Genomic DNA, 21171 nt, shown 5'->3' with positions numbered 1-21171 from the left:
TGCATTAATTTTTAAAAGACAAGCAACTGTGAGATAATTTTTACCCACTCAGAAAATTTGAGAAATCAGTCATTCAGGGTAATGAAGAATGTATTCTCATTTTATTATTTATTTGACTTTTGCCTGCCATCTTTATAAAATACATACTTTCCTGCTAAGGATAATTTATCCTCTTCCTAATGATAGTCATTATGCAAATCAGTTAATATTCTGTACTGCTTTGCATTTTGATCTTTTAGTATAGTGGGCCTAATATGTGATAGGGAAACTAAGATAATTTGAAGAATGCATCAAGAAATTTTAAGTTAGTAAGGATAAATGTAAAGCCCTTGGCAGAAAGAACCCTTCCTGACAAAAGTGCATTTCTGATTAGAGTAGGATCTTTTGATTCTTATCAAGAGGCTTAAGGCAGCTCATAAAACTGATAATTGGAACTAAAAAAGTAGTCCAAGTGGTACAATATTAGTTATGATTCAGCCAATAGATGACTCCATGAAAAAGGAGAGTCAAAAGGTGAAGATACAGATGCCAGGGCATCTAGATGTCCATGTTCTTGGAGCACCACCCGACCAGCACTCTCGAATATGCTCATATTTTTCTCTCTCCTCTCTTGCTGTCAGCTGTTACTTCTTGCTGCCAACAAAATGTCTCAAGATATTACTTTTTCTTCCTCTTTCTAATTAATTTTCCACTTCTAATCTGTTGTATGCTTAGTTGATCTTTCTAGAATTATGTCTAGAGTAAGAGTAAATTGGCTCTGGGAAGGGCATTTTTAAGTATAAGGTCCCCAAGATTTTAGCACATGGGATTGTAACGTCTAGTCTTTCTGTTTGTCTGTTTGGATTTTTCTTGTTCTAAGTTATTTTATGAGTAGCCAAGATTCCCAAGTAGTTGACTTCTGGAGAGGTAAAAAAAATCTTCTGTATTTCCATTTTTGAATTGTGTATTTTATGTATGCTATACTACTAAATACATCATAATTATCTAGTATGATCTTTACATTAAAATTATGACTTAGCTTTTGATTGTTAAACAGGAGTTTATAGTACAAACTTATTGACTTTGTATATGTATCTTTAATAAGAGGAAAAAAATGAAACCCAGAAATTGACCAATTGAACTTAGACATTAAAGTATGAACTATGAGATATACCCTTTGAAACAATGGAAAGCAAGGACAGGACTCTGCATCGCAGAGACTGTTTCTGTGAATTGTAAAGTCCAAATTTCATGCTTAGTAAGTTGGCTAGAGGCCAAACATAATGTCAGGCTCTGAGTCTGTACAGAAACACAGTTTATTCTCCGTAGTGTTTTGCTTGTTATAACTGCTGTGTCATTTTGGTCACTTGTTTGCAGTAATACATGTCAAAATGTCCCACATCTTTTGTTCTGCTCTTATTCAGCTTCTTTATATTAGAAGTGATTCAGTTCTTTGAAATTGTTTTCCAGAATTTTGTTCTGACATAACTGTACAATGATTTCATTTTATAAAAGCTTGTTTGATTTCATTTATGAAAAAGAATAAGAAATCTACTTTAAATTTTGTGTTTTGTTAAATCTGAAAAGTATTTCAGGCTAGTAATAGCCTTCTGTGAGTAACAGTATTTTGTGTACAAGAGATTTGCTTCTAAAATGCCACATTTTAAGGTTATAATATTCTTGGAAAGTAGGAGAAAGTATTCACATCAAAGAAGGCGTTTTTATTACATTGGATTACGCAAGACTTTGGCCAGCCTCCTTAGCTTCATCTGTTTAAGGGTTCATTTTCGCTTGTTTGGCACAAGTCCCAGCAGAGGCCTTCAGAATTGTGGTTAGCAACATGAATGAATTACAAACTTTGGACCAGCTCTTCAGTTAGTTGAGTTGGCTTCCTGCCAAGAAGACAGTGCCTTATATGGGGTCAGGGCAAAGCTGTGATTCGTTGAGCCCTGCATTGTATAGAAAACATACTTGTGATGCCTGTTTGCTTTCTTTTAAAATAAAAACAAAACAAAACAGAAAAAGCAGCGGGCTTCCAAGTCTATCAAAATAGGAAGTAACAAAATAGTGTGCAGGTTTTACTAATGACAGAGTTAAGCAAAGGAAATATGGCTCTGTATAGTTAAAATGCTAAAAGTGCAAGCTGGGCCTTTGGACCGCCTTAGCCAGCCTGTGATGTAAGAGACTGAAGCATTTGTTAGACATCTGCTGTCTACCTGCCCTTATTTTGTAAACGGTTTAATAAGATTAAATAATTAGTCATGTGTTCACATGGTTACCATGCCACTGGGTTTTGGTATTGACCAGATAACTTTGAAATTAAAGCAGGAATAGTTAACTTTGAATGTGTCAATCCTTTAAAAAAAAATTAGAGTTATATAACTTTTCAAACATTTAAATGTTGGAATGGTAAAACATGTAAGAGTGAAATTTGCTCTTCATGAAGTCAAGAATTTTTGCTTATATTCTAAGGTTGGAGAAAATAATTACTAGGTCTATTAAGAGGAAAAATGTTAAGATACTTTCAAATATAATTGATTTATCTTTATAATTCTTTTCATTTAGGCAAATACCCTATCTGGATCTTCTCTTAGTCAGGTACCATCTCATATGTATGGCAATAGATTAAATCCAAATTCATCAATGGCAGCTCTTATAGCTCAATCTGAAAACAATCAAACAGGTAAGTTTTCAAGAATTTTTAAACTAAAATTCTATTCTTTTCCCCCAATGTAATTGCCCTCCCCACATTGGCTCATGTTATTTGAAAAGTCTAAAGGTGTGGTTAATATAGGATTGTACTTTTTTTTTTTAACCCAAAAAATCACAGTTGGAAGTAAATAGTATGCTGTGCTGCAAAATAGTGCTGTGCTGTTTTCACTGTCTGAAATGGAAATGTGTAAGCAGAGCCGTCAGCAGGCAGGAATGCAACAATGTCTCCTGTGACTTTTGTGATTGATGTGTTCAGTTCTCACTTCTCTGCAATGAACGTAACATAACACTGGGCTTTTCTGTGAATAGCCTAAACCTTTATTTGCATAATTCATGAAATTGCATTACACAAACTTGGTTAAAAAAAAAATCCTGTTAGAGAATTTCTACAGTGTTTAGTAATCCTGTGAATTTTTACCAGTTGACATTTTGTAGCATTTGCCTCTTAGACTGTTTTAATGAGCCACTGGATTTGCTTTGTTTCATTCCTTCCTTAAGGATTTGTTGACATGTCCAAGTAGTCATGCCTGTTTGGGGGAAGGGAATGGGTTTAGCCGTTCACCAAGAATGGATCAGTCATGTCTTTACCCTTTAAGGGTTAGAGGTTACCTAACTCAGAATAAGGACAGGACAACCTTGAAAGAGGCCAGATAGGGTGCTTTTATAAGAAACTAACTTAGGGGAAATACAAGATACTTTTCAAGCAGAGATGTTGTTCAGTGTTACCTAAGAAATATTTTGAAGAAGTTAATTTTTTTTCCTTTTAAATACAGAATTCTGTATTCCTACTTGTTTTTGTCAGTTTGGATATTTAGTGTTATATGTAACTTTACTCTTGGTGTGAGAATCCATTGTAGTATATATAATTTTAGTCTTGGTGTGTGGCTCTATGTAATACAATATATATTTTATGACTTGTCTTGGGATGCAAAGTGTTAAAAATACAAAGCATAAGGATTTGCTGTGATAAGCATGCAGGTTAGCTGTCCACAGCTGTGACTCATTACTTTAACCGTAGAAATTAAAAGTGGCTGAGGGGAGGGCACTGCAAATGCAAACCACGCTTCTGTGCTGTAAAATTGAAAGGAATGAAAGAACGGAACGTCATCCATGGCCTTCTACACCCACAGAAACGTGCGGGGACAACGCCTTACATGCCACAGTTCAGCAATTCTAAGCTAGCAACATGCTAGGTCTTCTGCGTTCATAGTAACTGCAAAGATCGCGGTAAAGGCTTTATGTATGTTTTAGGAAAAATCAGGGCAAGAGCTTAAAACCTCTTATCTAGTGAGAGTCACTTTATCAGCTATGAAATATTTACACTGCAGATCAAGATCTTGGAGACAATAGCCGCAGCCTTGTTGGCAGAGGAAGCTCACCCCGAGGAAGTCTCTCGCCACGGTAAGCGTTATTTACACTGCAGAGTGTAGGCAAAGGAAACGTTCTGAGATTTGGAAACTTCTTTATCTCATCTCAGCAGAGTGTACATTTGTGAGGCTATAAGAGCATTCTCTAGATAAGAAGCATGTCTGGAAAGTCAAGAAAAACGATTCTAAATTAATTTGAGTATTGATTTAAACACATGGTTAGATTTCTAAGCTGTTTAAAAGACATACCTTTTCTTAGATTTCCAATCAATTTGAACTCTTGTTCTTTGTCATTTGTATATTTAGCTGCTGGTATAATTAATACATTAATTTGGGTAATTCTTTTTGGTCATAAAATAGTCTTAAAATCTCTTAAAGCTGCAGACTCAATGCTTTGAACTTTGGGTTGCAGTTTTAGCCCTGTTGTGGGCAATGCACTTAACCCTTTAGTCTCTACTTCCTAACTCAGTAAATGGAGTTCTTGTGGCTCATCTCTAAAACCCCTCTAGTTCTTAAAATTGTTTGAATCAAAGTATAGCAAATGCAGTACGTTTCTGTGAAATAACTACATTTCTGTGAAATTACCTTAGATATTATATGAAAGAATTCAGATACATTTATTAATATATATGTGAGGTTATTCCTGTTAGCAGGACATTCTTAACCAGAGTTGTATTGAAAGGGTTGAATTTCTCTGAGCACAGTCTCAGTGCCCCAAGTCATCTATTCTCAGTAGGGAGAATGGTAATAGGAAGTATTGTGTCAGTTAAGAGAAGACAATGGAACTTTAGGACATGGTTGTCTTTTTATTAATTTTATTATCTTTTCACTTTCTCCGCCTCCTTCTAATTTGTTTTGTCTCTGTTCTCTTGTTTTGTAAACTCTGCCTCAAGCTTGGTATTAGACTGAGTGAGAATGGGGAGCAGAAGGAGGAAAAAGCCCATTCTAGAGTCTTTTTTCAACTATAGGAAATTTAAATTTTCAACTATGGGAATTAAAACATTCTATTAAAAATTAAATTTTTTATTGGATGACTGCTATGAATATCATTGTTGCTGTGTTGCTGCTATATTTGGGGAATGTCTATTAAGAAACATCTTTATCACTAGAGAGATTAGTCCAGTAACCTCTAATTTTGCTATTTTCTAGTGGTAACATCTAGTGGCACCTTTTTCCTATGTAATTCCTGGATGAACTAAAAGTAGTATTGTTTTTCCTATTCCTAGTTGAACTCTGCAGAAAATTAAATATTCCTTCTTTTGAAACTGGGAATCTGAAGTACACAGTGCTGTCATCTGACTAATCTGTAATTTTCTGTTCTGATAACTTCTGTACTGTTTTAGACTTCTGTTCAAAGAAGAAAGCTAATGGAGTTTTGCTCATATGTTTAGTGAGGAGGCATTTCTGTTTTCCCCTTTTAAACTTAAAATATCATGCCAGCTACCCAGAAATTATTCAAGATCCCTTGGTGCTACTTTGCTTAGTGTAGTTGTTTTTCATTAGCTAAATGGATTTAACACAATGAATGGTACTAAATTATTTTTAGCATGTATTTCCAGCTTTATATTACCCTTTAAAAATCAGCCTGAAATGTAATAGCCTAAATTATCCTGGCATAATGTACTGTTTGGAGAGGGATGGCCAACTGTATGTAGCACATGATGTTTACATATGAAATAAAAAGCCTCATTTGTTTAACTTCTTATTTAAAGAGATTTTTATAGAGAAGCATATTAAGGCAGTGGCAAAACACTAGTGGGTTGTTAGAAGACCTGAGTCTTAGCCCCAGCTCTGTCATTTACCAGCAGTGTCTTTGGACAAGCCATGAAAGCCCCATCTTGTTTCCTCATATAGAAATGGAGCCAATAAACCAGGTTTTGACTTCTCACTAGGTTGTTGTGAAGATCATGTGAAATAATTATGTGGAAACACTTTGGAAACTCTAAGGCCCTTTACTAATGTATTAGGTTAGTATGGAGGCTGGAGACCGGAAGAGGCCACATTTACTAATTTAAAACAAAAAGTGGATAAGAGAACATTATGGGTTCTCTTAATATAAGTAGTATTTGTTTTGTAAGAGTTAAGTCGTTGTCATTTGAAGTACAGATCTAAGACATTTTAGAAAGATTCATGGAAAGGGCTCAAGTAGAAATTACTTTGGTCTTGATAATGTTTCTTAATACTGAAAATAAGTGTTTTTGAATTTATAACAAAAAACTCCAAAATTATTAAAAACTTTTACTATTTGAGATTTTGTTGCTTTTAAATTAAAATACTCCCTACATTATTATAATTTGTACAGTGTTATTCTGATATTTTGCATATTAAAGCAGAATGATGGAACTCTTTTCTCTTCTGGCTAATTATTTTTAAGTCCTTCTAATCCTTTCTTTCTCGCTTTTGTCTTATGAAGCTGTATCAAGTTCTTTTTACAGCCTATTTCAGAGATTATTTGTGATTGGTTTATATTTTCCAGTGGTTTTTAATAATCAAGTATATGGCCAGCTCTTCCCTTGAATTTACAATTTGAGGAGGAATAATGATAATTACTAAATTTTAGGGTAGATTACGGTTTTATCGTTCTTCTAGCATAGGCAGACTGGGGCTAGAAAACTTGTAGAGGAGAAGAGTCAGCATAAGGTGAGGACTGTGAGTGCACTCTCCTTCAAAATGTTCTCCTTCTGCTTCACCTGAGGGTTCATGTTTTCCGCAGATCCCCTGTAAGCAGTTTGCAGATTCGCTACGATCAACCCAGCAGCAGCGGTTTGGAAAATCTGCCTCCAGCAGCGGCCAGCATAGAGCAGCTTTTAGAGAGGCAGTGGAGCGAAGGGCAGCAGTTTCTATTGGAACAGGGCACTCCTGGTGACAGTAAGCATTCTCTTCCTGTCTTTAAAGAAAGGTGAATGGATGGATGGATGGATGAACAAACAGGTGGATAGATGCAGAAATCACACTTCATCAAGAACAGCGGTGAAATTATGATATGTTTTATATAATATGATGAGAAAATATCAGGTAGCATTTTCATAGAATAAATTCTGCAGTTGTACTGCTTGGACTTGAGTCCTGTCTTTACTTGTTAGGAACAGTTTAATCTTGGGCAGGTTTCTTAGTATCAGTATGCTTTAGTCTCCCGTTTGGAGAATGGGAGTAATGATGTACCTGTATCATAGTGTTGTTTTGAGGATTAAATGACATAAAAAATGTAGAGAACATTGCCTGGCTTATAGAAAGCACTTATCTATTTACTGGTTATTGTTACGGTTTATAATCATTATAATGGTACTTTATTTCTCCATTGTACTTTGTTCTTATCAATTTTTAAGTTTTACTAAAATGAATGAGTTATATCTTCTCTTTGCTTAATAGTTGGAAGAAAACTTGCTTACCTCTGGAGAATTTATTTTTTAAAATGCATATAAGTCAAATATGGCCAACTATCTTCTTGATTTTACAATTTGAATGAAAAAGAATAATTATTAAATTATATATATATAACTTTTATATATTATATATCATTTAACTTACTAAATGACATTTGTTATATATACATATGTAGTATCTTTATAATTTTAATTATTAGGGAGGGCCATGGGCGAAAAATGCCAAAAAAGCAAAGTCACTGCAGGTTGCAGTTAGCTGGAGAAGTGGCTAAGTGTTAAGGATGTATAGTTTTGGAGGAAAAAAAAAGTTTTTTAAAAACATTTTGGGATATAAGTTTTTGAGGCTTTATTAAAACAAAACAAAACAAAACATTTTGCTTATTGTTAGCGGACAAATGCCGTAACTTGGTGTTTTTATGAATGGTGCTCTGGCCAAAAATGCTAATTGTGAGGAAATGCATGCCAGGATAATCCTTTAAACATGATAGCTGGAGGACAGGTTTAGCTTAGTCTTATTGCATCTCATTTGGGTACACTAAGGATTTCTTTGTGGGATCTTGAAGAGGAGGGATAAAAGTTAAATCCTTGGGAAATGACTATATGTGTCTGTACCAGTAGAATTGTGTCTTTTGAAGACCCTGAGGGTGTGTTAAACAAATACAACTTTTTAATACGTAGAACTTTTAAAGTGTCCATCACTGTGGCATAACAGCAGCACTCTGTTGTCAGTCGAAAGGTCCCAATGGTGGGAGGAATTGAAACAGTATTTGAGGTGATGAGGCAGGAAGGCGCCTGTCTGTAGATGATGTGCCTCTCTCTCTGGGAGTTGGAGAGGGGGCTGTTGTGCACACACACTGCTCCCTGCTGGGGGATGTGCGCATCAGCATGCCGAGCAGCCGGGCCTGGAGGTTCTCACCCTGTGTCTTGTCTGCTGGCATACTTAGTTTAACCAGTCAGCAAACACACACATGTGCTCTTTATTGTGGTGAAGGAAATTGGTGAGATTCTTTCCGGTTTTAAATATAATTGTAAGAAAAATCATGGCAGGCACTTTGTATTTTTGATTAGGCTTTTATTTTGATGAAAATAAAATGTTCTTGTCATTTTTCTTTGAGAATGGAAATTACCTGAACGAGCTGGGTGGGTTTTTTTGGTGTGTGGCAGCAAAGTTTCCAGAAGGTACATCTAGAACCAGTATCCCTTTATGCTCATATATGTACAAATATATTATGGTATATTTATATCTACAGTACATATAAATAATAAAACCTAGTCATTTAGAAACGCTTTGCAGAATTTCTGGTCTTCTATTTTAACTTCTTTCGAAAGTTATTGACACTGAAGTCCATAAAATAACTTAATTCTATGTGTTCACTTGTCTTTATTAAAAACCATCCAACTGTTTGCTAGTTTTAGGAATGCTGAAGTCATTACACCAACTTCAAGTTGAAAACCGAAGGTTAGAGGAACAGATTAAAAACTTGACTGCCAAAAAGGAGCGCCTTCAGTTGTTGAATGCACAGCTCTCAGTGCCTTTTCCAACAATAACGACAAATCCCAGCCCGTCTCATCAGATGCATGCATTTTCAGCACAGAATGGTAAGTATGAAAATAATTTATTGTGTATCTAAGAAAAGTAGGGTAGACTTTCAGTGTTTCTTCATAAGACGCGAACAGGAACTGGTCACCAGTTATATTAAGATGTAGAGAAGGAATGATAGGTATTTCCAAAAAGCATAAAGAATACTGTTAAGTGATCAACTTGAACTTGCCCTAACTTCTTTAGTACCTAATTTAATGATAAAATTTATTTAAATGTATAATGATCTCTTTATTGATTTAAAGCCATAGTATTCAATAGAGAGAGAAATTTTTCCATTTTAACTGGCCTTAAGAATAGCAACTATTAATATATAAGTGTTTTTAATGTGGACTTCAGGATAAGCTTTTAGATAAGCCTTTAATCTTACACATAATGTCATTTAACAGGGTAAACAGGTTTTGTGGTATTTTGGTGTTTTTTTGTGTTTTATTATTCTAGCTCCCACTACTGATTCCTTGAACAGCAGTAAGAGCCCTCATCTAGGAAACAGCTTTTTACCTGATAATTCTCTTCCTGTATTAAATCAGGTAATTTTTGTGTGGTTGGTTTTGTGTGTTTTACTTATGAACAATAGTATATCACATTAAATGGTTTAAAATTATTTTAAACAGGTTTGCTGTGTTCTTTACAACTGAGGTTTCCATTCTTTCTTACGTTAGGATTTAACCTCCAGTGGACAAAGCACCAGCAGCTCGTCAGCTCTGTCTACTCCACCTCCTGCTGGGCAGAGCCCCGCTCAGCAGGGCTCAGGCGTTAGTGGAGTGCAGCAGGTCAATGGTGTGACAGTGGGGGCACTGGCTGGTGGAATGCAGACTGTAACATCCACCATTCCTGCCGTGCCTGGAGTGGGTGGAATAATTGGAGCTTTGCCAGGTAACCAACTGGCAATTAATGGCATTGTAGGAGCTTTAAATGGGGTTATTCAGACCCCTGTCACAATATCCCAGAATCCTAACCCCCTCACCCACACAACTGTACCACCTAATGCAACACATCCAATGCCAGCTACACTGACTAACAGGTAAGAAACTTAAATGTATTTTGGGTTTTTTAGTGCAACATAGTACCAGCATCGTCCATGCTTTAGAGTGGGATCTTTAATGTGTTCCTTGTAGATGTACTCTAAGAAACTAAAATCCACCAAACTTTTAAACTAAGTATATTATGCCAAGAGCCATTTATTTTTGAAACTTAAGTAACTCAGATTAAAACAAAATTAAATGCTTTTAGTAACAAAACATTAAATATATTCTGTGCTGAAAATTTCGGTCTTGATCAGTGATGTCTATTTTAAATGCTAATTTTTCTTAGCCCCTTGTATATTGCCTTCATGTATCATAAATTCTGAGGAAAAGTAATACTGTAATGAGGATCACATATGAATATTGGTTTCTTAAAATTCAGCTATGTAATTTCCTTAGCTTTATAATCAAAGATTTTGATATAGGATGAAGGTCAAATATTTATCTTGAATTTCCAGAGAATGAGACTCACTGTTTCATTGTACTGGAATTTCATTTGAATGTTTGTTCAAAATAAGGAGACTAAAGCCATGTTGATATTGAACATACTTTTGAGGAATAAATCATTTTAAATGGATTTGCAGTGGGTATAGTAGACTATTTCTTCTGGCTTTCTTTTCATTGGTGCCTAGTTTTACTGACCATTGGGACCATTAAAAGGGTTAGGGTAAATCAATTAGTAGTGTGTTTGGATTCTTTCTTTGTTTTAAATATGTGTTGCTTAGTGTGGATTAAATTATCCTTGAATAATTAAAAATGAATTATTACATATGCATGTTATAAACACATGTAAATTCCTATTTGGTAAAATAACTTTAGTGCCTGCTTGGTTTACAATAAAAAAGGAAAACAAAACATTTCTTGATAATGTGAATTCTTGTTTACCTGCATATAGAGAGAGAAAATAATAAATCTATACATCATTGTTTTCAAAAAGTGTTATTAAAAACTTACACTAACTTATAAATATCAAATTGAAAAGTTGTCTTTCATTTTACATTTAAAAAAACATTAAAGGTATATAATAGAAAATAATTTTAATCATTTTTCAGTGCCTCAGGACTAGGATTACTTTCTGACCAGCAAAGACAAATATTTCTTCATCAACAGCAATTTCAGCAGTTGTTAAATTCTCAACAGCTGACGCCAGTAAGTTCTTCCTTTTGATATTTGATTTTTATTAGGAGCAAGTTATCTAAGCCATAATAGATCCTCAGCGTGGGTATAGATTACCCACTTTATAAAATAACCTTATGGGGTGCATAATTCAAAAATAATTCATTTTGACATTTGGTATAGCCTGCAATACCTGTAGTGACATTACATTGATTCATTTACAAGTATGAGAACGTGTACTATGGTACTCTTGTAGACCCTGGTGATAACAGTGTGAATAAGACTTTTGTATTTTCATGGAGCTTCAATCTGATAGAGGAGACAGACAATAATGAATATATGCTTTTTGGTAGTGATAAGTACTGAGAAGAAAAATAAAGCAGGATAAGGAGATAGAGAAGAGTGGGGTGAGGGCTGTTTCAGGTCGGATGGTCTGGCCTCTTTGAGTAGGTGACTTTTGAGCATAGACCTGAATAAAAGTTGAAGGAACATGGCTCTTTGACGTGGAGGGATAGAAGAGAAAGTGCATTTGAGGGAGAGGGAGTGGTAGTTGTAAAAGACCTCAATTGGGCGTGTGTTTATATTTTGAAGACTAGAAAGAAGGCCAGCATGACTGCAGAAGGAGAGAGGCTAGTGCACAGGAGGGAAGGTCACACGGGTGGCCCATGTGGTCCAGAAGATCACGGACTGCCTTGCGTGGCTATCTGTGGCGAGAAATTTAGATTTATCTTGAGTGTAATGGAAAACTATTGGTAATTTTGTGTGTGTGTGTATGTGTGTTTTTTTCGTTTCTTTCTTTTTTTTTTTTTGAGGAAGATTAGCCCTGAGCTAACATCTGCTGCCAGTCCTCCTCTTTATGCTGAGGAAGCCTGGCCCTGAGCTAACATCCGTGCCCATCTTCCTCTACTTTATATGTGGGATGCCTACCACAGCATGGCTTGCCAAGCAGTACCATGTCCACACCCGGGATCCGAACTGGTAAACCCTGGGCTGCTGAAGTGGAACATGCACACTTAACCACTGGGCCGGCCCCTGGTGATTTTTTTTTTTTTGAACCTTTCTATTATGGAAATTTTCAAGTATACCAAAAGTAGAGACTATAGTAACTAATCACCTAGCTTTAATAATTATCTCAATTTAAAAAAATGTTGTTTAGTATATCCTCACTTTTTCGTTCAGGATTTTTTTGTGTGTGAGGAAGATTGGCTCCGAGCTAACGTCCGTTGCCAGTCTTCCTCTTTTTGCTTGAGGAAGATTGGCCCTGAGCTAACATCTGTGCCAGTCTCCCTCTATTTTGTGTGTGGGTTGCTGCCACAGCGTGGCCACCAATGAGTGGTGTAGGTCCGCACCTGGGATCTGAACCTTTGAACCCCAGGCTACTGAAGCAGAGTGTGCAAACTTATCCACTACACCACCAGGCCAGCCCCCTTTCACGATTATTTTAAAGAATTAATTGGAGGGTTTTGAATGGAAATGTGATGATAATAATTCAGATTTTTAAAAGATTGGTTTAGCTGCTATATGGAGAATGGTCTGTGTGTGTTGGGAGGCGAGATGGTAACAAAAGTAGAGACAGGGAGGCTATTGGAGTAGTCTGGTAGGAGATGTTTGTGTCTTAAAATAGCATAATAAATGTGGTGAAAAACTGTCCAGAATTGTGTACAAAACCAACAAGACTTGTTTATCAGACATTTAAAAAAAAGAAGAGTTCTTAATAATTGGATGTTGACTTTTCCTGAGCTTTGAATGACTAGAAGGAACAACAGATTTGGGAGAGAAAACAGGAGTTCTGTTATGGGCATACTGAGTTTGAGATGTGTGTTTAGAGTTCAAGTGAGATGTGGACTAGGCAGTTATATGAGTCTGCAGTCCAAGGAAAGGATGCAGTTGGAAATATACATTTGGGGTCATTGCTGCATATGTGAATCTCAAGATTCATTGAGATCAGTAGGGAATGAGGTCTGATGTCTAAGGACTGATCCCTGGACATCCCGAAAGAGGAGAGTAATCTAGTAAAGGATATCAAAAAAAGTGACCAGTCAGTTAAAAGGAGAACTAAGAGAGTGATGTCCTAGGGTCCATGTGAAGAAGAAAATATTTCAAGAAACGGAGGACTCATCTGTGAAAATCCTTCTTACCGATAGGACAAGAAAGAATTGACCATTGCATTTGGCTGTCTAGAGGTTTTTGACAAATGTGGTTTTGGTGAGAAGTAAAAACCTCATTGAGTGGGTCAAAAGAAAATCGGAGGAGAGGAAGTGAAGATGCAGGATAGGCAACTCAAGAGGTTTTAGTATAAAAAGCAGAGAAATGGGCAGCTAACAGAAGAAAGACATGGTCCAAGCGGGTAGTTTCTATTTATTTTGAGCATGACAACGTATGTGTATGTTGGTGGGGGAATTTCTGGTGCAAGAGAGAGGAAGGGTAATACCAGAGCAGCAGAGTTCTAAGGAAGAGACAGGCGCTGAGGGCACGTTTCGCTGTAATGAGAGGCCAGGCGGGGGCAGCTCTTGGTGGATTTTATGATAGGAGGTCGAGGAAACCCACTTTTAATGTTTTTAATTTTTTCAATTAGAATGGTAAGTTAAGTCATCAGCTGAGGGAGATAGGAGTATTGGTGGTTAGAGGAGAGAGAAGGTGTGGAATAGATATCTTGGAAAAGAAGAAAAAATTGACTCCTAGAAATGTGGCAGTGTGTGGCTCACGTGCAAGGGCAGCACTGGCTGGCCCTCTGTCATCATAAATTTAAAGTGAGACCAAGTTGATAGGGTGTGTGACTTTTCTCCAGCCTCATTTCCTTAGCGCACTTCGTTGAGTTTGCTTGGAGAATGCACTCAGAGTTTCAGCTTTTGTGTATAATTTTTTTCTAAACTATATCTACCTACTTTCTTACTTTAGTTAAAAATATATGGAAAATATTTATTATTCTGGATTATCATTTTCACTGTCACTGTTCTTACAGTGGTATAAAGATAGAGTGTATATAAATTCTTAAATGCTTACACTAAAATGTGATCTTGTTTTCTTATCTCTTGACTCATCTTAATATGAAGTACTAAAATTCAGTTTATTTGGGGTTCTTCCTGTTAATCAAGATTTTACTCTAATAATAGCACATATAGATGTGTGATTTCTAGAATATGGTTGATTAAGGAATTTTTAGCACAAATTGTTGCTCAGAGACCATAAGGACTGAAGCAGTTTAAACTCTACTTTTTCCTTTGTCAGCCAAATTTATGGGGTGAAGTTTGTTCATTTTTGAGCATAGAACTTTATGTAGGCAAGAATTTTATTATAAGGCATACTTACTTCTCCCATCTTAAGAAAAACTGTTACTTGACCCTATTCCCCCGACCAACTGCTACCCTGTTTTTCTGCTTGCTGCTCCTCCCGGGCGGGCTTCCTATTGCCAGTCCAGGAATCAGTTCTCCTTCATCTTACTTGACCTGACAGCAGCGTTTAACAGAGTTGATCGCTCCCTCCTCCTTGAAACACTTTCTTCCTTCAGCTTTCAGGATACCACACTATCTTGATTTTCTTCCTACCTGACTAGTCATTCCTTTTTAGCCTCCTTCCCTGGGTTGTCCTCTTCTCCTCAGCTTTATAGTGTCCTAGAATTCAGACATCTCCTCCGGTCACGTAGATTTAAATACAATCTAGATGTGGATATTTATGTCTTCTATCCCAGCCTCTCCCTGGAATTTCAGACTCCTGTATCCCACTTCTTACCTGATGGCCCCACTTGGATATCCTAGCAGACATGTCAAGCATAGCATTTCCAAAGCTGAACTGCTGGTCTGCCACAGACCTGCTCCACACGTAGTGTTCCCTACCTCTGTTGTTGGCAACTTGATCCTTCCAGTTGCTCAAGCCAAAAATTTTGCAGTCTGCCTTCACTCCTCTCTTTCTCTGACACCTCACATTGAATCCTTCAAGAAATCCTGAGTCAGGTTGTGTCACTTCTGTGCTCAAAACCTTCCACTAGCTTCCCGTCTTACTTTGAGTGAAAGTCAAAATGTTCACGCCCTGCCACAGTGAGGCCCACATTCTTCTTTCGCCTCCTGCTTGCTCACTCCACTCAACCTTCCGGGTCTCCTTGCTATTCCTTCATCATGCTAGATGTGCTCCCACATAGCCCCTTGGCACTGGCTCTTCCATCTGGCTAGAAATATCCCCTCCCCACCCCACCCCACCCTACCCCTGCATATCCACATAGCGAATTCCCTTGTTTCTTCCAAGTCTTTGTCCAAGTGAGACCCACCCTGATCAGTCTATTTAAGATGACCCCCACCCCTGCCAGACTCTCGTGCACACACTCCTGTTTCCTCTGACCCATAGTAATAATCATATCCTAACATTTTTGTTTGTTGCTCCCTCTTCCCCCCAGGGTAGGCTACATAAGGGCAGGGATTTTTTTTCCCCCACTGATAGATCTCAAGCACAAAACATATGTTTCAAAACAGTACCTGGCACATAGTAGCACTCAGGAAATGAAGTCTATGCTTGTTGTAAAGAGTCGTCTCATAACTGCATCAAGAAAGCACTCTTTCTATTGGCATGAATGAAAACTTTAAAAGTTATTTTAAGTTCCCACATTTATGGGAAGGATTGATCCACGTAGTGCGTTCTGAAGTCAAATACAGATGCCCTGTGACTCCTTGAAGTTGTTATTCTCTTTGATGATCGTGGACAACCCCATTTGAATAGAGGTCTCCTGTATTTGTTTGCTCTGTTTTGAAAATAAGCTGTTCACTGATGATATTGACATTTTATAGTAGACGATTATTATCTTGTGTATTTTTCCAGATGAGATACTTGTTTTCTTTCTTAGTAGTATGATTGTGACTAACATTTAAATATCTGATATTAAAGAAAAGAAGAAAATAGAAAAAGCGGGCTTTACTGACTGCCGAATTCTGTGACTGGGGACTCATCTTCTCCCATATGTTTTTACCTAAGGAACAGCATCAGGCCCTTCTGTATCAGTTAATGCAGCATCACCACCAGCAGCACCACCAGCCTGAGCTGCAGCAGCTGCAGATCCCGGGACCAACGCAAATACCCATAAACAACCTGCTGGCAGGCACTCAGGCGCCGCCACTTCACCCAGCTCCCACCAACCCATTTCTCACCATCCACGGCGATAATGCGAGTCAGAAAGTAACAGTAAGTATCTCTGCTTTACTATATCTAGTGAAATAAAAAAGAGAATTTCGTTGATCAATCAGAGATGATTATCTCTCCAGCCTCTCCCTCTTATTTAATAGTATTTAAATATACTATTCCCCTGATGATTTCTTACAGCCAGTTGTTTCAGCAGCTGGATGTTGTAAGCACAAAGGACCTGAGCCCATTTATATATCCCCTAAGTACATCAGTTTGAATTTGCATGTACGGTTTGAAGGCTGTTTTACAATTCACCAGTTTTCAAGAGGAAAATATGTTTTAGCTATAGCAAGTGGTATGAGACAGTCCAATCAAAAGATAATAGTTGGTGCTTTTTGAGAATCTTTGTTTAATTATTTGTTTAATTATAGAACTAGTTTAGATAATTTAGGAATATTTTTATTATTTTGCTCTGAAGTGCTTTCTAAAACTGAATAATATTTATAATAAAATTAATACAAGTTTTAGGGCAATCCAATTCTATCATATTACTTTTAAAGAGAAAATAAATCATAATTACATTGGTAATAGAATTTAAATTCTTTTAAAATTTTATGTAAGTGATAGCGTCTTACCCTTTCAATGTACGAGTGATGATAAAGTAGAAATGGCTGCAGGAACAGGATACTTGACATACAGTGGCACACATTTTAAGGCTGTTTCTTTCTATTAACTCTCCCCTTCAATTAGGTCTACTTTACTGGAGTGTAAATGTTTCCCCTAAATTCCAGTTCAGGGCAGAACCCTGTTAGAGGAAGGATATTGGGATATAGAATGGAGACTGGACATCAGGAAAAGGAAGAAGGGAAAGAATGAGGTGGGAGACTTGGCAAATAACAGTGTTAAAAGTCACAATGTTTGCTATTTCCCATTACTTTGAAAGCTTGCTGTTTACTGTGCTGTTAGTCTTCAGAAACTGCACTTTGTATTTAGTAATGAGAATTGGTTCACAATCCAGGATTACTGGCTCTCATGAGCTCCTCAGTGCTGTTTGTTTGCCCAGTGTTTCTGACTTCCTGATTGTGAATACTGTCATCGTCTCAAACCTGGTCACAGCTCCACTGTTTTGCTGACTTGTGAGATTTCAGTGATTCTGTAATAATTTAGAAATTTTTTTGTACTGTTCCTCTTTCTCAAGTGTCTTCTTGTGTTAAAAAGTGAATTAATTACAAGCTAACTTTTCTTGAGTTATACAATATGAAATGTATTTTTTAATGGAAAACCACGATTGTAAATTATATAAAATTGAGTATTATTACTTTATCAAGAAAAGCAAAGCTGGGAAATAATATTTATGAGCACCCCGCTGTGTGTTAGGCATTTTTGTTGGATATAACAGTATGTGTGATTTGAATAATAACAGGTTGTGACCCCATTTTATAGATTAGTAAAAAGAGACTCAAAGAGGTTAAAGCTCAAAGGACAAATAGCACCTGTGGGATCAGAACCTATGACTTTTAGTCCATAAAGAATCCATTTTTCACAATACCATGTTACTACTTCTCTGGAAAAGTTGACTTGGAGGGATGATTTCTACATTCATTCCTTATGAGTTCTGTCCCTCAGATGAGCACGTCTGTCTTTATATGCTGCTGAATTTTGTATAAAGCAACTGACGTTTTACCAGTAAATTTGTATCTTCATATCATGTTGAAAAAGTAGCCTTGCCAACTTGTAGAAAAAACGGAATAACCATATATCCCTCCTTCTGTCTCAGTTATAATTTCAGTTAGGAGGATACTACCTCAAGTGTGGGCCAAAAGTTGATGTAGCTAATGCATCTGGTTTTGTTTGTTTTAACTGCAGAGACTTAGTGATAAAACTGGGCCTGTCGCTCAAGAGAAAAGTTGACCCTTGAGAAACATCTAGAAATTGCCTATCCTGCTGTTCTAGCACTTCATCTGGCTGCTGTTGCAGTCCTCTTACTACACCTATAAAGAAATGCAACAAGAAACCAACCGCACACAAAGGAGTACTTGCCACAAGGACATTCTTGGAAGGCTTTGATTGATTTTCTTGTTGCTTTGTTGCACTGAAATGGAATTCCCCTCTCCCCCACCCCTCACCCAGATTTTTTGAACTTTGAAAGAAAATTTCAACTTTGTCAGTGAAATAATTTACATGCAATGAGTTTATCAACCTAAGAGAAATTTAATATGGTTGGTGCACAACTAATTTTGTTATAAATTGGAGAGATAAATAGCAAAACTAAAGACTTGTTCCATTTATAACCTCTTTGATTTCCTTGTACAAGTCGGAATATGAAATCTGATCTTTTGTTTGGGTTACGGTATGCTTGCTCTGTGAGTCAAACCTAAAAACAAATTTCAAGGGACTGTCCAATTTCTTCTACTAGAGCTTTATTGGTTAAGTATTGCAAATAAATAGGTCACCAACTGGGACTTGGCAATCTCTGTTATATAAATTTCTTTTCTTAATGGGATTTGGCCAATTTTGGTAATCAAGTTAGGATGGTAATGTCTGCTTCTGCTAAAGGTAATTTTCTTTTGCTAAATGCTTTTCCTTTAGTGTTCTGACCTACTCATATTTTAAAGAAACCTTGAGTTAAGTGAGTTCTAAGGCTGCGGGGGGGAACCAGATCAATTCAAAGTGAAAGACTTCTTTCAAAAAGAGGGGCCACTCTGGAAACTGCTGGTAGGGTTTGGCCTGAATCAAGTGCCTGTTACACCTCCATTGTATTGCAATGGCTCTAGACAGCTGCGCTTGTACTGCAGTCGATCCTTGTAAGTAGTAGGAGTAGTCAGTGTTGCACCAGCGGCCTTCCGCATGGCTCTGCCTTTATTAAAAACTGTCTATGCCACTGCAGATAGCTCAGGCACAACGATTACCTGGGTATTATCCACTAATGAGTCACAAGGAAAATGAGTGGATTTGGTAAGAGGTTTGTTGGTTTGTTGTAATTTAAACAGCTTCCCTTTAGTGACAGTGATTTCAGACAAATAAAACAAGACAAATAACTGACCACTGGAGTTCCTGGAACAGGTGAAATCTGTGTACCCCAGCCCTCCACTCTGGATAGCCACACTCCTGGGGTCACAGCATGGCAGAGGATAAATTAAACGATTGCGGATATAATCATTGAACTGTTCTTAAATGTGTGAATTATTAGTGGAAAAGACCCAGCTGTAATTAGACCTCCACTGTGTACTTAGCTGGAAGAACATGTTAATTCTGCAATATGTCTCTTGGTTAAACATTGCACAGTTCTTACCTCATTTCTGTAAATAAGGTTTTGTGAATCTGTTTTGTATTGTGAAAAATTCATAAGATAACATTGATATTTTGATTTGTAATATTTCTAATTGGTAGATTTAACTGAAAAGTAAAATTAATTTATTTTTATATGTTCAGGGGAATTTTAAAGAAAGTCAAATCTTTTGTAGATAATTAAAAAAATCGGTGTGGTTTATTTTACTTATTTAACCCACTGGTTGTTATTCTGTAACAATTTGTATAAAGGGCAAATTTTGAATGTGTTGTTATTTTACCTAGATGTAAAATTACACATGTATTAAAGAAAATGTACAAAGTTTTTGTTAATAAAATTTAATAATGTTTATAACTCTGTGCCATTTGTTTTCCAGTTTTATTGAGATATAATTAACTTCGAGCACTGTGTAAGTTGAAGGTGTACAGCATAGTAACTCGACTTACATATACTGTGGGACGATCCCCACAAGAAGTTTAGTTAATGTCCATCATATCATACAGATACCAAAAAAAAAAGAGAGAGAATGGAAAAATAGTTTTTTTCCTTGAGATAAGAACTCTTAGGATTTACTCTCTTAACAACTTTCAAATATACCATGCAGCAGTGCTAACTGTAGTTATCATATTGTACATCACATCCCTAGAACTTATTTATCTTATAACTGGAAGTTTGTACCTTTTGACCGTCTTTCTCCAGTTCCCCCTCCCTCCATCCCCCACCTCTGATAACTACAAGTCTGATCTCTTTCTGAGTTAGGTTTCTTTCTTTTCTATTGTTGTTTTTTTTTAATAGATTCCACATATGAGATCATAGAGTATTTGTCTTTGTCTGACTTATTTCACTTACCATAATGCCTTCAGGGTCCATCCATGTTGTTGCAAATAGCAGAGTTTCCTCCTTTTTTATGGCTGAATAATATTCTATTATGTATGTCACAACTTCTTTATGCATTCATCTGTCAGTGGACGCTTAGGTTGTTTTCATGTCTTGGCTCTTGTGATTAATGCTGCTGTGAACATGGGGGTGCAGATATCTCTTTGACATAGTGTTTTTTGTTTGTGTTTCCTTCGGATATATTCCCAAAAGTGAGATTGCTGGGTCATATGGCAGTTCTATTTTTAATTTTTTGAGGAAGCTTCATACTGTTTTCCATAGTGACCGTACTAAGTTACGTTTCCACCAACAGTGCACAAGGGTTCCCTTTTCTCCACAATCTCGCCAACACTTGTTATCTCTTGTCTTTTGGATAACAGCCTATCTAACAGGTGTGAGGTGATATATCTCATTGTGGTTTTGATTTGCATTGTCCATATGATTGGTGATGTTGAGCATCTTTTCATATACCTGTTCACCATTTGTATGTCTTCTTTGGAAAAATGTGTATTTAGGTCCTTTGCTCACTTTTTAATTCAATTATTTGGTTTTGGTTTTTTTGCCATTGAGTTGTATGAGTTCTTCATATATTTTGGATATTAACTTCTTATCAAATACATCATTTGCAAATTTTTTTTCCCATTCCAAAGGTTGTATTTTCACTTTGTTTATAATTTCTTTTTTTTTAAAGATTTTATTTTTCCTTTTTCTCCCCAGA

At 36.6% G+C, this 21171-nt stretch overlaps 1 protein-coding gene across 22 annotated transcripts in view; it reads left to right on the top strand.

The window, feature by feature from the left end:
- MLLT10 (MLLT10 histone lysine methyltransferase DOT1L cofactor) overlaps nucleotides 1-19931 on the top strand; it is a 258500-nt gene extending 238569 nt beyond the window's left edge. For 21 of the 22 annotated variants that reach the window (XM_070501151.1, XM_070501159.1, XM_044762421.2 and 18 more), the window contains 9 exons: nucleotides 2545-2662; nucleotides 4020-4092; nucleotides 6772-6926; nucleotides 8852-9040; nucleotides 9483-9571; nucleotides 9704-10065; nucleotides 11119-11215; nucleotides 16142-16348; nucleotides 18155-19931. In XM_070501151.1, coding sequence (XP_070357252.1) covers nucleotides 2545-2662; nucleotides 4020-4092; nucleotides 6772-6926; nucleotides 8852-9040; nucleotides 9483-9571; nucleotides 9704-10065; nucleotides 11119-11215; nucleotides 16142-16348; nucleotides 18155-18199 — 1335 coding nt within the window. In that variant the 3' untranslated portion in view covers nucleotides 18200-19931. Of the gene's footprint in view, nucleotides 1-2544; nucleotides 2663-4019; nucleotides 4093-6771; nucleotides 6927-8851; nucleotides 9041-9482; nucleotides 9572-9703; nucleotides 10066-11118; nucleotides 11216-16141; nucleotides 16349-17038; nucleotides 17166-18154 lie in introns of all 22 variants that reach the window. The other variant, XR_011499305.1, reaches the window with a different exon arrangement.
- The last annotated feature ends 1240 nt before the right edge of the window (nucleotides 19932-21171 follow it).

This window comes from Equus asinus, chromosome 29 (genome assembly GCF_041296235.1).
Source record: "Equus asinus isolate D_3611 breed Donkey chromosome 29, EquAss-T2T_v2, whole genome shotgun sequence".
NCBI lineage: Eukaryota > Metazoa > Chordata > Mammalia > Perissodactyla > Equidae > Equus > Equus asinus.
The sequence above is the reverse complement of the archived record's forward strand: the minus strand, read 5'-3'. Positions and strand labels throughout refer to the sequence as shown.